The sequence below is a fragment of the Brachypodium distachyon genome, chromosome 3, assembly GCF_000005505.3.
Source record: "Brachypodium distachyon strain Bd21 chromosome 3, Brachypodium_distachyon_v3.0, whole genome shotgun sequence".
In the NCBI taxonomy this organism is placed as follows: domain Eukaryota; kingdom Viridiplantae; phylum Streptophyta; class Magnoliopsida; order Poales; family Poaceae; genus Brachypodium; species Brachypodium distachyon.
In genome coordinates this window covers 31583927-31598620 of record NC_016133.3, presented here as the reverse complement: position 1 = coordinate 31598620, position 14694 = coordinate 31583927, and the positions used below count along the sequence as shown (strand labels likewise).

The 14694-nt window shown below is 45.3% G+C and overlaps 1 protein-coding gene across 1 annotated transcript; it reads right to left on the bottom strand.

Moving 5' to 3' along the window:
* Positions 1–6507: 6507 nt before the first annotated feature.
* On the bottom strand, positions 6508–12271 carry LOC100831756 (alpha-galactosidase). Its single transcript, XM_003574068.2, has 15 exons — positions 11979–12271; positions 10725–10783; positions 9041–9097; positions 8907–8941; positions 8537–8640; positions 8308–8383; positions 8122–8180; positions 7968–8033; positions 7789–7872; positions 7637–7701; positions 7443–7525; positions 7238–7328; positions 7100–7149; positions 6881–7021; positions 6508–6790 (listed from the first exon to the last, which is right to left on the bottom strand). Exons 1-15 carry the CDS (start codon positions 12158–12160, stop codon positions 6707–6709), a joined length of 1236 nt encoding a protein of 411 aa, XP_003574116.1. The 5' UTR covers positions 12161–12271; the 3' UTR covers positions 6508–6706.
* Positions 12272–14694: the final 2423 nt, after the last annotated feature.

Sequence of the window (14694 nt, the reverse complement as noted above, 5' to 3'; positions counted from 1 at the left end):
ATGCTTACATTCTCCCCCTAAGATCAAAACGAACTTCTACTTGATAACGTCGACGCCGATCTTCTTCCTCATCTCCTGAAACTTCAGTCTTCGGAGGGACTTCGTCAATATGTCGGCCAGTTGTTCATCTGTACTGATATAATCAACATCAAGCTTGCCTTCTTCCACGCATTCTCGTATGTAATGAAATCGGGTGTCGATATGTTTACTTCTATCATGAAACACCGGATTCTTACACAGAGATATAGTGGACTTGTTGTCAATCTTCAACTCAAACTTTTCTGGTTCTCGGTTTAGTAGATCAGCAAGCAATCGCTCTAGCCACACTCCCTGGCATGCTGCGGTAGCTGCTGCAATGTATTCAGCTTCACACGAGGATAGAGCCACAACCTTCTGCTTCTGTGACATCCAGCTCACAATATTTCCACCTAGGAAAAACGCCATGCCCGAAGTACTTTTACGGTCATCAACGTCGCCGGCCATATCACTGTCACTGTACCCGACTAGTTGTGTCTTCTCCTCTTTCTTCTTTGAGTAAACACACCCATAATTCAGGGTTCCTTTGATGTACCGCAAAATCATCTTCACCGCTGCAAAGTGTTCCGTTGTGGGGTTCTGCATGAATCGACTAACGATCCCAACCGAGTATGCCAAATCTGGCCTTGTATTCACCAAGTATCTCAGACTTCCCACAATACTTCTATATTCGGTACTTTCAACAGGATCTGCTTCGCTGTGTTTGCTCAATTTATGCCTTGCTTCCATCGGTGCTGAGGTAGCATTGCAGTCTTCCATGCCGCACTTCTCAAGGATTTTCCTCGCATAAGCTTCTTGACACAAAGTTATTGAGTCTCCTCGCTGACATACTTCTATCCCGAGGTAGTAGCTCAACAAACCAAGGTCACTCATCTTGAAAAGATCTAGCATCTGCTTCTTGAATCTTGCAATCTCCCTCTCATCTGCACCCGTGATCAACAGGTCATCAACATATACTCCGACTAGGAGCCGTTCCTTCCCATCACCTCGTTTGTACATAGCATGCTCCAATGGACTCTTCTCAAATTTGAGGGACACCAGTGTAGCGTCCAGCTTGGTGTTCCATGCCCTCGGTGCTTGCCGTAGCCCGTACAATGCCTTGTGCAGTCGCAACACCTTATGTTCTGCTCCCCCTTCGACGAAACCTGGAGGTTGTTGTACATATACTTCTTCTTGTAGGTCACCGTTCAAGAACGCTGATTTCACATCCATATGATGCAGCTTCCAGGATTCTTGAGCGGCCAAAGCAATCAACAACCCTACCGATTCCATCCATGCGACCGGAGCGAACACTTTCTCAAAATCAACGCCTTGTTGCTGCACATAGCCCTTTGCTACCAAGCGTGCTTTGTGCTTTACCACATTGCCATTCGAGTCTTTCTTCACTTTGAATACCCACTTGAGGCCTATGGGTTTATGCCCTGCAGGGAGATCAACCAAGCTCCATGTCTTGTTATCTTGGATTGACCCCATCTCCTCCTCCATAGCCTTGCGCCAACTTTCTTCCTCGCTAGCTTCTTCAAACGAGGTTGGTTCTTCGGTACTTAACAAGCACCTTTCCTTCGCTGTGCGCTTCATCTTGACCGTCTTCGTTTTGCGGATCATCTTCTTTGGAGAAGGGTACAACTCCGATAGAGGTCGAAGTCGTTTGGGCGTCGGTCGTCGAGTCCGCGACCGAGTCTGCACCGGCGATCGTACCATCGTCGATGCCCTTTGAGAGGTTGCTGCCGCGGTAGAAGTTTCAGCGTCTCCGCCGGCTGTTGCATCCTCCCCTTCACTCGCTCCTGCCGCGGCAGAGGGATTTTCTGCCGTCTCTCGCGTCGTGGCAGACGCAGATCTTCCTGCCGCGATTTCTGCCGTGGCAGAATTTTCTGCCGCGGATCCTGCCGCGGGAGAGATTCCTGCCGCTGTTCCTGCCGCGGATCCTGCCGCGGCAGAGGATGAGGCCGGTGCTCTACTGTAGCTGAACACCGGTGTAGCGCCGCGGCACTGCGGCGTTCCTGGTGGATCTCCGCCACCTACGTCATGGCCGTGGCCTTCTCCATGGTTATGACCTGCATGCTCAGGGACAGGATAAGATACAACAAACATATCATCCGAATTTTGTTGATTCTCTTCTTTGTTTGAGGACCAATCCCATGCCCTCTCGTCTTCAAAGACGACGTCGCGTGCCACGTGAACTTTTCTTGTTTGTGGATCGTACACACGATAAGCCTTCGAGTGTCCCTTCAAGCCTGCTTCATAACCCATCAAGATCATCGGCTTACTCTGGTCTTCCAGCTTTCCCACATGTCCAGAAACATTCTTCACATGTGCCATGCAACCAAAAGTACGAAGGTGATCGACCGAAGGTTTTCTTCCACACCAAGCTTCATAGGGTGTCATGCCAATGACACTTTTCATCGGTGCACGGTTTAGCAAGTATACCGCTGTAGTCACCGCTTCTCCCCAAAACCTCCCCGGCAAGCCTTTGCTCTTCATCATGCTTCGAGCCATTGCTACCACGGTTTGGTTCCTTCTTTCGACAACACCGTTTTGCTGTGGTGTGTATGGGGCTGTCAGAAAACGCTTGATGCCATGTTCCTCACAATATGCAGCAAACTCATGTGAGATAAATTCCCCTCCTCGGTCAGTCCGGAAAGCCTTCAACTTTGCCTCTGCTTCTACTTCAGCAGCAATCTTGATCTTCTTGAATGCTTGAAACGCTTGATCTTTCGTTTTAAGCAGCACAACCCACATGTACCGACTGTAGTCATCTACCACGAGTAGAAAATAGCGATTGCCGGCTGGGGTTGCAGGTGAAACTGGGCCACACAGATCACCATGAAACAAATCTAGTACCTTCTCTGCCCGGTACTTTGCTTCTCTGGGAATCGGCGCTCGCCGTTGCTTCCCTACTAGGCAGCCATCGCACACTTGTTCAACATGATCCACCGTCGGCATCCCAACCACCATGTCCTTCTGGCCGAGTTGTCGAAGCGAGTGAAAATTCAAGTGCCCGTAGCGAGCGTGCCACCTCCATGCTGGATCATCAAGACCAGCTAACAAACAGATCGGCTCTGTTCTGTCTAGGTCAAGAATATACAAGCGATTCTTTGCCCTCTTGACCTTCATCAGTAGCTTGCGTTGTCGGTCGTAGCCCCACAGGTACCCATCATCTAACACGATTTTACATCCCCTTTCCTCGAGTTGACCAAGACTGATTATATTGCTTTTCAGCTTGGGGATATAATATACGTCGGTTAGTACCTTGTGATCGCCAAATCTGGTCTCGAAAAGAACTGTGCCTCGCCCTTGTATCGCCACCGTGGAACCATCTCCAAAACGCACCGAGCCACCCACGGCTAGGTTAAGCTCTGCGAATTGGGTTTTGTCGCCAGTCATGTGCTTGCTAGCGCCCGTGTCAAGGTACCACACATTGCCCGCCTTCACTCTTGCTTTATCATGTAGGTAGACTTTCTTTTCAACAAGGGTTACGGACTCAGACTTCTCCTTGATGACTTCCTCTTGACCTTCTTCCATCAGCTCGCACATCTGTACCATCAGCAGTGCCGGATCATCATCTTCTTCCCTGGCCATATATGCTTTCTCTTTCTGTGGCTTTCGGCACTCCGACTTGAAGTGCCCGTATATTCCACAGTTGTGGCACCTAACCTTCTTGCAATCAAACTTTTTCTTGGGGGCCGCACCTTTCTCCTCGGTACCGTGAGGAGCTTTCTTTGCTTGTGCTCGACCTCCTCCTTTAGCTTGATCTCTTCTTCCACTGGACGATGACGAATCGCCAGTTTTCCTTGCGGCCATAGCAGACCACTGCGCACGGGTCATCATCAGATGCTCGTCATCTTTGCCGTCTCCAAACACCATCCGGAGTCGTTCATCGTGCGCCTTGTAGCGCCCCACCAAGTCCTCCACCGTGAGGGTCTTCAGATCGACACACTGCTCGATTGAGGTTACGATCTAGATATACTTTGGTGATGCCGCGCGTAGGAACCGCCTAACCACGGAGATCTCCGAGAGTGTCTCGCCTAGGTCGCGGATCCCGTTAACGAGCGTCCTTACACGCGCTGCGAACGCGTCGACCGCCTCGTCTTCTCCCATCTTCAAACTCTCATAATTCTTCAGCAAGGTTTGAAGGTTTGCCTCCCGGACACGCTCGTGTCCTTGATGTAGGGTCTTGATCGTATCCCATGCATCCTTCGCAGATTTCTTTCCCTTCAGGTGTTGTAGCACATCGTTCGGCACAGCCGCATGGATGGCCGCCAACGCCAGGCGATCAATGCGATAGTTCGCCGCTCCTTTGGCGTACGTGTTGCCGCCAGGGTCGACTGCGTCCCAGATCTCTTGAGATTCCATAGCCACCTCCATCTTCATTGCCCACATGCTGTAGTCGCTGCGATCGAGCCTTGGAAACGTCGCCGGTGCTGAGTTCCTTCCAGCCGCGGCTCCTGACGTCCCCGCATCCGTCGGCATAGCTCCCGTGTACTAGGGACCGTTTTGCCGGATTAACCTTGGCTCTGATACCAAATGTTGGAAATCAGCCCAAAATCTCTGTCACGCAGCAACAACAACGCACACGTCGAGTACTTTCCGATGAGCTGATGAACTCCGGCGAGACGCACACGTACAAAACTGCCCAGCAAGCAAGCAAGCTAGTACCAGTACTACTCGCGTCACGCACACACAGGAGAATATTGATTTTGGTATGGCTACAGGCCCGTGTCGAGCCTGCTTTATTTTTCTTATTTTCTGGGATTAGGATAACAAGGCACCGTATGCCCGTACTTATACACGGCCAGAGGCCAGTCCGACTCAACATCTAACAGCCTAACTGAATACGACTAGGAGACCAACTCGTTGATTCCCCTGTACAACTCCTAAACCGACTAGAACTAGGTATGAACCAGAAATAAACCTATTCGAATTTGACCTTATGCTTACACTCAACTAGGAGGGATCAATGCCTACATATACGTGTTACCTTCTCCGGTTCCACAACAGGTCATCTCTTTCACATTTGGTTTTGTGTCTTATCTGCAGATCAATCTCCAGTGTAAGTTGGTTTTCTGATTAGCTAATTTGCTCTTCAGTTTTCTCAACATGCATAATAATATTACAGTAATACTATATGGATGTTTGGATAGATAGGGAATTATAAAAGAAATTGAAATTATACAAAAAAAATTGCGGGTGAAATTATACAATTTTATTGTATTGTATTCCAATGTGAGACTATATTTGAACGCTACAAAATCAAGCTTTGTAGAGTTGGTAGACTGCCTGCTAGATGCTCAATGAGCTGTGTTAGCTATCTAACAAGCTAAGAATCGGAAATAAATTTGAGGTACCTTCATGCAAAACAGGATTGATGTTGTCCAATATCTATAGTACAGGTGGAATGAATTGCTCTTGGGGATCAATCTATTTCTAATTAATTGTAGTAATCAAATGGTTGAATTGTTTTTCAATTGATATCAGTCGAACTTTATGGTGGTGGAGCAGTTCTCCATGGTCTGGAATATACTATTATAGTTATAGCATCACATATTTTCCATGGTTTGTTTCAAGTTTAACTAATTGGAACCACAAAAAGTGAAAATGAGTAAGGTATGTGGGTATTACTTTGATATCTGTTTTACAAGGGATATTTTCTGTTCTTGGGAAGAGATTTTTAACAATTGCGGTTCTTATCTGCTTTTGTGGAGATAGAAGAGAAAGCTGACTATGCCAGCTCTGGCGATATTCTGTAATGCATTTTATTTTCTTGCCAGTGCAGATCATGTATACTAAATTTTTAGTTTTCACTTGTCATCTGATTTTGAATTACTCCGCCTTGAACTTGACTTGATTACAGGTTAGAGAAGCATATGTGCAACTTCCATTGATCAGAGACTCTTCTGTCTATGCTTGTGCCTATGAGGCTTCCCTTTGTAAACACCATACTACTCAGTATATATTGTATGTCACGGTTTACTAACTGATCATACTAATGATAGCGGCACATTCTTTGGGACACTATGCATATGTACAAAATCTTCATCACATTATCGGTTTTCTAATATATTTTCCATTCCCCTTTTGACTGTAACAACTGATTTTGAGCTAATATTCCGCAGTAACGCGCGGTGTATCATCTAGTTAGCTTCTATTCTTCTAAACATCGTCCTGACAGCTAGTTATTACCATGTTCTTACGAGAAGTTACCATGCATTATGGTAAGAACATCGGAATCCCCACCTGAATAAGTTACCGAGAGATATGTTAACGTTATCTTCTCTAACCTTAGCAACTGATCATGTCAATGAATCCCATGACTTGTTTAGTTTGTTTCAGATTTAGGTTGAGCGTTACACTTCCTCTTAAGTTTGTTTGAAGTTTGATCATGTTTGTGGTATTTCAATTACAATCATGGTTATAAACTTTAAAAGAAATTGACTTTGGGGCAAAACTAATATGTATAGACGGGGCAGAAGATAGCGTAGGAAAGCCAACTTTATTGCTGCAACTTTCGTTACAGCTTGCAGGTTTACATCTTAATTATTTCTATCCTCACTTGTCACATCTCAATTTCACTTCAGCCCTATAAATCCTTCCTTTGCAAAACCTTTCCATGAATCCTGATTGACCGATGGTATGTAATGCCCCCAAACGTGATCTGCTATCTTTCACACAATCACTTAGGTGTAAGGATGTACATCTTGCAGTCATGAGGCGCCACCGATGCTGATATTTGCCCCTGAGCGGAGAAGGACGAGTGCTGCACAAAGAAGATGGAGGAGATGCTGTGATGAACCAATGAATATGAAGTGGAATGTTTGCACTGAGCTCTGAAAGGAAGCAAGCTTACCGCCCATAGATCGCGGGCAGTGACGGCGGCGGATGCAGGAAGACCAACGTTTGACCAGTGTGCGGTGATGGTTGCCTGGTATCCCTGCCTGTTCCATAGAACCACGGCCTTCCTGTTGCCACTGAGCGGACCGGCCCAAACCTGCAAATAATCACACACCAATTTCAGTCCCAGAATAGCATAAAACGCTGTCTAGCTGTTCTGCGAGTTCTCCTTTACCTCCAGACCGTTGTCCGATTGCACTTTCTTTCCCTGGACGCCCAGTGAATCTGCTGACAAAATTGCAGTTTCAGTACAGTGATTTTTTTTATATCATAGCAACACAGTATAAATGGGTTAGTGAAAGAGAAGGCTTGCCTTGGTTGACGGCGATGACCTCCCCATTGCTGAGTATGTCCTTTGTCTGCTGGCTCATCGTGCGCACGTCACACCCGATCAGAAGAGGAGCCTACAACACAGTTGCAAACCAAGCTTCCACTGAGGAAAGGAAATGCAGGGCATTCGAGAATTGAACTGAACAGCATTTTTAATGTTAACACGGGGGGAAACAATTGAGGAGGACCTTGGCAAGGGCCCAGATGCTGAAGTGTGAACGGTACTCAGCATCAGACATCCCGCCGTTCCCCACTTCAAGCATGTCAGGATCTGAGATTGAAGCAGAACATTGTGTATATTAATAAGTTAGAATTTGGAAACTCTTGAATGGTTGGTTAGTCTATCGGCAATACTGGGAACAGACTCGTCGTAAGTTCTTACCATTCCATCCACCAGGTCCGGCGTAGGAGGCCCATCTGTCGTTCTGGTCCGCACAGGATGTCATGCTGAAGTAACAAGGCAACAGTGATCAGTCCTGCTAATTTCAGTTGCCACTTGAGCAAACTTTTCAGACAAGATCGAGTGAACAGCACCTGGCCCAGTTGTCGGCGATGTCAGCGGTTGTTCTCCAGCTGTTACCCATACCAGCACCCCAGGTAGCAGGGTTTTCTTTCCCCCTAAACAGCAAAAACACAGTAGAGTAAAGCAGCCATCTTCATGTTTCCCCCCATATATCCTATAATGTTATGATGAGACGGGCTAGCAAACTCACCATTCACAGAGCGAGAAGAAGATGTTCTTCCCGTATGTCTTCATGGCGTTGCTCATCTTAGTGTATCTGCATAAGCCATGGCAATTTATTTGGCATTATTATAACACGCAAGGCCCAATGCACTGATCATGGAACAACCTGAGTTCTCCTTTACCTTTCCATGACACTCCTGCCAGCATCGTTGCAGTTGTCGTACTTGAGATAATCAACTCCCTGGATTGGAGAGGCAAAAGAATTGTAAGAACATCAGGTAAGCAGTGATTGGCTTTGTGCATCGACCGATGCAGAGGTCAGGGATTGCCCCCCTTTTCGAAAAAAAAGGTAAGCGGTGAGGGTTTACCCAAGATGCGAATGTTTTCACATCTTGCTCTTCATGATCAAGTGACCCTGGCATTTGGTTACTGCACGTTTTTGTCCTGCAATACAGTGATGGTTAGTTTCTTGTTAATTGCCTTTTAACTGCTATAGAAGTTCTAGTTTTCTTGAGTTAAGGGAGAGTTTAATTACTACATGATGAAACCCAAATAGTATTCTTGTTATGATATATACTTATCGGGTAGCTAGCATACCCAGCATCACTGTAGACACCAAGCTTCAACCCTTTTGCATGCACATAATCTGCAAGCGCCTTGATGCCAGAGGGGAATGTTTTCTTGTTTGGAACCAAATTACCCTAAAAATAGTGATACAAGATTGTCAAAACAGATGGTATAAAAATATTATAATGGTACCATAACCAGAATTTTAAAACATCTAATATTTACATTAATTTTTTATGTACATTAATGTGATTTATTTCGCATAATCTAGCAGTGAACGGTAGTTGGCCAGATTAGATGAATTTCCTTAATTCGTGTAAAAATATTTGTTTCATTTACTATGACGATACGGTCGAAAATGATGAGGGCGACTAGTGTGTGGACAAAGTTGTCTCCATACCTGGTAATCCCTGTTTAATTCGGCCCAGCAGTCATCTGAAACAAGACACACAAAACATTACTGAGTAAAAATAATTCTAGTATTTGTGTACAACATACTATTGTGTGAAACATGGTCGAGAGAGCAATCTGTACCTATGTTGACATATTGATAGCCCAGTTTTGCAAGACCAGTGTTGACCAGCGCATCAGCTGAAGAAAAAGGAAACAATACGGTTAATCTACAAGAAAAGAGATTTGCATAGAACAGCGTGAGCATTACGATAATGTAATTCCACACCATATAAAACTCACTGCATTATTGCTCTAGTAAGACAATGAGATGATCACGGGGTGTTGGTCTTAGTCCGGCACTAACAACCCAACTAGTGACTCAGTGGTCCTAGCACTAACCAGAGTTATATGTCAATGGAGTCAGTACAAGGGGAGCAGGTGCATGCCTCTTATTAGAACTAGGTAGTTGGGCTGCACCAGTCCATGCCTGACCTGGTTTGTTGGCTCAAGAGTCCCTATCCTGCTATTTCCATCTGTAACAACCACACGTAGATTCTAGAGACCATTGTGGTCTTTGGCACTATGGTCAATGGATTTATTTATTTATCGTAACACAAAGATCTGACAAATGAGACCAATGTATCGAGGCATCCAGCCACAAAATCCTGATGTAGATTCGTTCAGAGATCTGCTCTCCACATGCTGTGGACATGGACGATTAATTCAGTCCAATCCAATGGCCATAAATTCTTCTGAAAAAACAAATCCACAAAAAAGAATCCATGAAGTCCTTTTCGAAATTGATCGCCCGGCCTTAGTTCTGGTTAGGGGTCCTCATCGCCCATTATGAACATGGCAATCAAACTTAATTGCAATGAACATTCTGCACAAGGGTCTATCTACTTAGCATGGCTGCCCCTTTATATCTATCTTCTTTCATTCTTTTTTGAGAAACCACTCTTCATGTGCTCCACTTTTGTTACATAATTTTGCAGCACATGTGGCATGTGAGCTTGTTTCTCTATAGATAATATGTCTTGAAAGTGAAAAACATCCGTGGAATCTTTCTATCCTTGAGAGCTAGTGAGCTACAGTAGATTGGATCAATTAAGCTATTACAAAAGGCTGTTAAGTACAGACACATGGTTTCGACATCTTGCTTTTGTACGCAGATTTCTGGGACAAAAGGCAGAAAAGCGTCTCTGAATCATCCATCTAAAGCCGGGAAAGCGGACGAATGATTCCCAGATCCGATCCGGCTGGTGGTGCTCAAGGAATAAAGAAGATTTGGGCATAGAATTGGGAGTAGACAGGGGGAGAGATATAGGCCGGGTACTCTATGCAGTGGTTGTGCTGCTGTTGTTTGTGGTTTGTACGGTTCGTGCAACTTGCCGACTGCAAGCTAGCTGTACAGACAACAGCTCGCAGCTCCGCAGTGAGTAAATGGTGGCTTGTGCCGGCCGACAAGGGTGAGGGAGGTTCTCTCTGGGTGGCTCTTGGGGGCAACGCCCGGTGGTGCCTTCTTTCTTTTGTACTGCCACGAGTAGAATTTTTAAGTTGAAAACACTCCTTTACTCTTGTTTTTTCGCCTCTAAATCTCACAAGTAGACACAAACAGAATGAGCCGAGTCAGCATCACCGACGCTGCTGTGGTGGTTTTCGGATGTCCGCTAAACCCTACTGTTTGACGATGTACGGCAGAGACCGACAACGACACGTCGATAATTACAGCAAATTAGCAACTGATTGGACCGAATGTGCATTGAAACTTGAAACCGAAACGAGGATGAGGTGCAGATAAAGAGCAGTAGTCAGTGTAGCGTACCTGTCTCTCGGATCATCTCTTCGCTGATCCCGCAGAAGAAGTGGTTCCAGCTGTTCCACCTAACGACACATTTCGTCACCAGGATAAGTTAGATCTATTAATTAATGAGTTACTGCTGGAGAAAATAAACTACTCCTGCGCAAGGCCGGGCATGTCGCTTCTAGTTCTAGAGTTGCGTGGTACCACGACCAGTGTCAGTTACTACACTATACTAGTACTCCTGTAAGAAGAAAAAAAATACTATGACTATGGTAAAAAAAAAGATATTATATGATGCAACGAGAAGGTACTAATACGTCATGATGATTCGTGAACAGTACAGTTAAATACAATGATGCAGTCGGCGAGACTAGTCTGGTTCAGGATGTGTAGTTAAATATGTTGGGCACAAGGACAGAAAGCCACCGGATAGACGCAAAAGGCAACAGCGAAAAGGGTAAACCCGGTAAAGAGCATCGATAAACCGTCAAATCTTCGGGCATGCCCTGAAGTTCTGTCCTTTTTTTCTTTTCTTTTTTGATAGAGAAGGAGAACGCCCTGTGGTAGATTTTACAATGAAGGCCTGTGGGTTTAGGTTTTTTTGACCCGAACCCTGATTTGAAGGTAAAAAGAACCAAAATCATGGGAAACTTCCGTGCGAGCGACAGGCACACACAGTTAGGACTTACGAAATATTCCGTACTATGATCCTGCGATTCAGAAAAGAAAAGATTTTTGTTCGCGTGGAAAAACTGCGCAGGAATGGACAGAGTAAAAGGAAATGAGCAGGAAAAACTGCTCCAGTATCGGTCCGAAACAAAAAAATCGATCTCCTGTGACCAAGATAAAAATGGAAGCTTGCGTGTTTCAGAGAACGGCCAGAGCAAAAGGGGGCTTCCGCGAAAGCGTCCAAACCATTATGAAAGCGGCCGGAAACGAAAAGATTATAGGGTTCTTTCTTCCTTTCGCCTCCGCCGCAAGGCAGAGATACATATCCGTGTCCTCCCCCGGATGGAAGGAAGGAAAGCTACCGCGCGCGGCCGCCATTAATCAGGGGCGTCGCCAATTGATTAACCGCGGCAAAGGCAGATGACCCGTAACGACATCCCGCCTTTGGGTTTTCTGCCCATCGGTTCGGCGTCAGCGGAAACCATTTCTGTTTTTGCGGTTAAAAGACAATCGATCCGCTCTTGCCGAAAATAAACAAAAAGGACGAGAGAAACACGCAATGGCAACGGGTGATGAACTGAGGATGAGTGGTATGAGCATTATTACCCCATCTGCGGCGTCCTGCCGAGGCCGTTCTGCAGCGCCATCCGCCGCGCCGCCGTCGCGTTCCCTGGCGCCGCCGCCGTTACGGGAGGGCCCCTCGACCCCGGCACCCTGGCCCCCGCCGCCGCCGACGCCACGGCGAGGAGAAGAACGATTGCCAGCGGCGAGCTCGAGGCGCGCGCCATCGCGGCAGCGGCGAGCTTCGAGCAGAGGAGGAGGGTGGGGTGGGTGGGTGGGGCAGTAGTGGGGTGCTACTGCTACTACAGAGGGAGCGCCGGTGAGCGAGTGACTGCGAGGCTTTTGACGGGGTGGGGTTTTATATAGGGCCGCGCGCGTGCGAGGGGCCCACGAGTTTCGAAATGATTGTAATAATTTTTTTCCACTTTTTTAAATTTAATGCGTTCACTACTGTGCCTTGACTTGTGTCCGGGGGTTTAGCCTCGAGTCCGCCAATGAGCGTGCGTGCGTGCGTATGGCCCAGCTGTGGGTGTCGGTGTGTAGAGGGGGAAAACTAATTTTGGGGAGAAGGTAAATAGCAGCAATTGATTTCAGAAAAGATATGCAAATCAAAAAATATATACTCCCCGAAAATACCACCTAGGTAATAAAAATATACCGAGTTTCGAACAAAAAAGATAGACTAGGAACCTGAATAAGATCAGGTGGATCCAAGTAAATCGAACAGGATGTCGAGATTTTCACTTTTAATTACTTTATTTACTAGAGGCTCAAAAGTAAATTGCAGCAATTGTCAGAAAATATATATGCACTCCATTATACACCTAATAAAGATATACCAAATAATCAAAAAAGATAGCACGACGTAGTGTAAACTTGCAAACTACTCCCTACGATCCTAAATTCTTGTCATGGTTTTAGTTCAAAGTTCATATTATGACAGAATTTAAGATCAGAGAGAGTATTATCGTAGAACATTGTATTAAGAACGCACAATTCAAGGTGAAAATCCCACCGACCACTTAAACAACTTTAGCACATATCCCCCTGTCATTGAGTTTAAGTGGTTGGTGGAACTTCCACCTTTGACCCGAGCCGTGCTTTTATTTTTAATACAAATGGCCTATAAGAATAGTTTGCACTGAATGGAGGTTTTCATCGGATAGGTCGCCAAAAGATGGAGTAGGAGTAGCATATAAACATGAAAAAAATCAAGTGGACGGTAGTAAAGGGAAAGAGTGAGTTCCACTTTTAACACTCTATAAGAAAGTTTGTGGCGTATTTTTAACTCATTCGACGAAAATTCATTCGTTTTACCTCATTTAAGAAACTTTTGACATGTTTTTACCCCTCCCCCTTATAATTTTCAATGATCATGACGGAGTGCCCCCACACGTCAAGTTTATGTGGAGCATCCATGTCGAAGTCGTATCTCCTATATATGTTTCTGACGAGGGTTTAAAATTTTGGCCACCTAAAATTTTGAAGGTCATGAATTTTGGAAATATCAAAAATCAGTTTGGTATTGCATGAGTAGACATTCATTAAAATTTAGATGAATCTTTGATCAAGATTAAATATCGAGATTTAAATTTGGTTTGAATCATCATAGAGTGTCCCCACATATTAGGTCTACAAGGAGGCACTCATTGCAGTCAGCTACAAGATACTGTGGCTTAGCCAGCTCGTGTGTGAGGAATCCTTGGCCAGTTGGAAGCAAGGTTTCGATTTGTTTTGTATTTTAGATGGGTACCAAAAAATTTGTCATTGAAATTTTCGAATCAGATTTAAATATATTTTCGATCCTAAAATTTAAGTTTGATGATATTTCGTCTAACTCAATGAATTTCGGTAGAAACTGTATGAAAATGGCTATTCCAAAATTTCGGTGGCCTTTGAAATTTTAGGGTTGCCAAAACTAAACCCTGATTGGAAGCGTATTTAGGACATATGCCTCCGACATGGAGGCATCACGTGGGTCTAACATGTGAAATACTCTATTGCAATGACCAAAAATCTTTAAAAGGATAGTGTGTCAAAAGATCTTTAATTACGGTAGAACGAAGAAATGTTTCTAAACGGGAAAAAATATATCACAAACTTTTTTAGCGAGGGTAAAAAATGCAATTCGCTCAAAGGGACCCCAAGATTTGCCCCTTTTCAATAATTTCAAACGTAAGGGGCAAAAGGATATCTTCGTAAATGCCAGGTCATTATCCTCAAAGATTTATCTCTGTTGAAAGGAAGAAGAAGAAAGATGTCAGACACTAGTACCATATCTTCCAGATGCTGTCAGCAGTTCATTAGTGGAAGTTTTCCGTTGGAGTTTGATTCGGTGACGGTGCGATGCATAGGTAGCAAGAAGTCCAGACGCGTTTTGGCTCCCTGAGCTCAGTTGAGTCGAAACGAGGGAGCATCAGGCATGGCCACAGGCCACACGGACCTTCTTTTGCCCTGCCCCGTCGTGCGTATAATTGGTCTCCACATTTTGAAGAAAGGGCTAGAACAGATTAAGATGTCGATCGAAGCGTGGGTCGTCCTGCTCGCCAACAACCGAAGCTCGTCTCCTCACAACCAGGGAAAATCAAATGCATGCGTGCGGCTCGCTCCCTCTTTCTTCCTCTGTCCCTTCGTTTTTTTATGTCCCCCCCTCATATTCTGGACAAAAGGACATTGCAGCATACGTTCGAGTCTTGAGTAAAGTACACGCATTGCACCGAAGATTTTCTTCACATGGGAGCTGGTCACCTGAACGAAACTC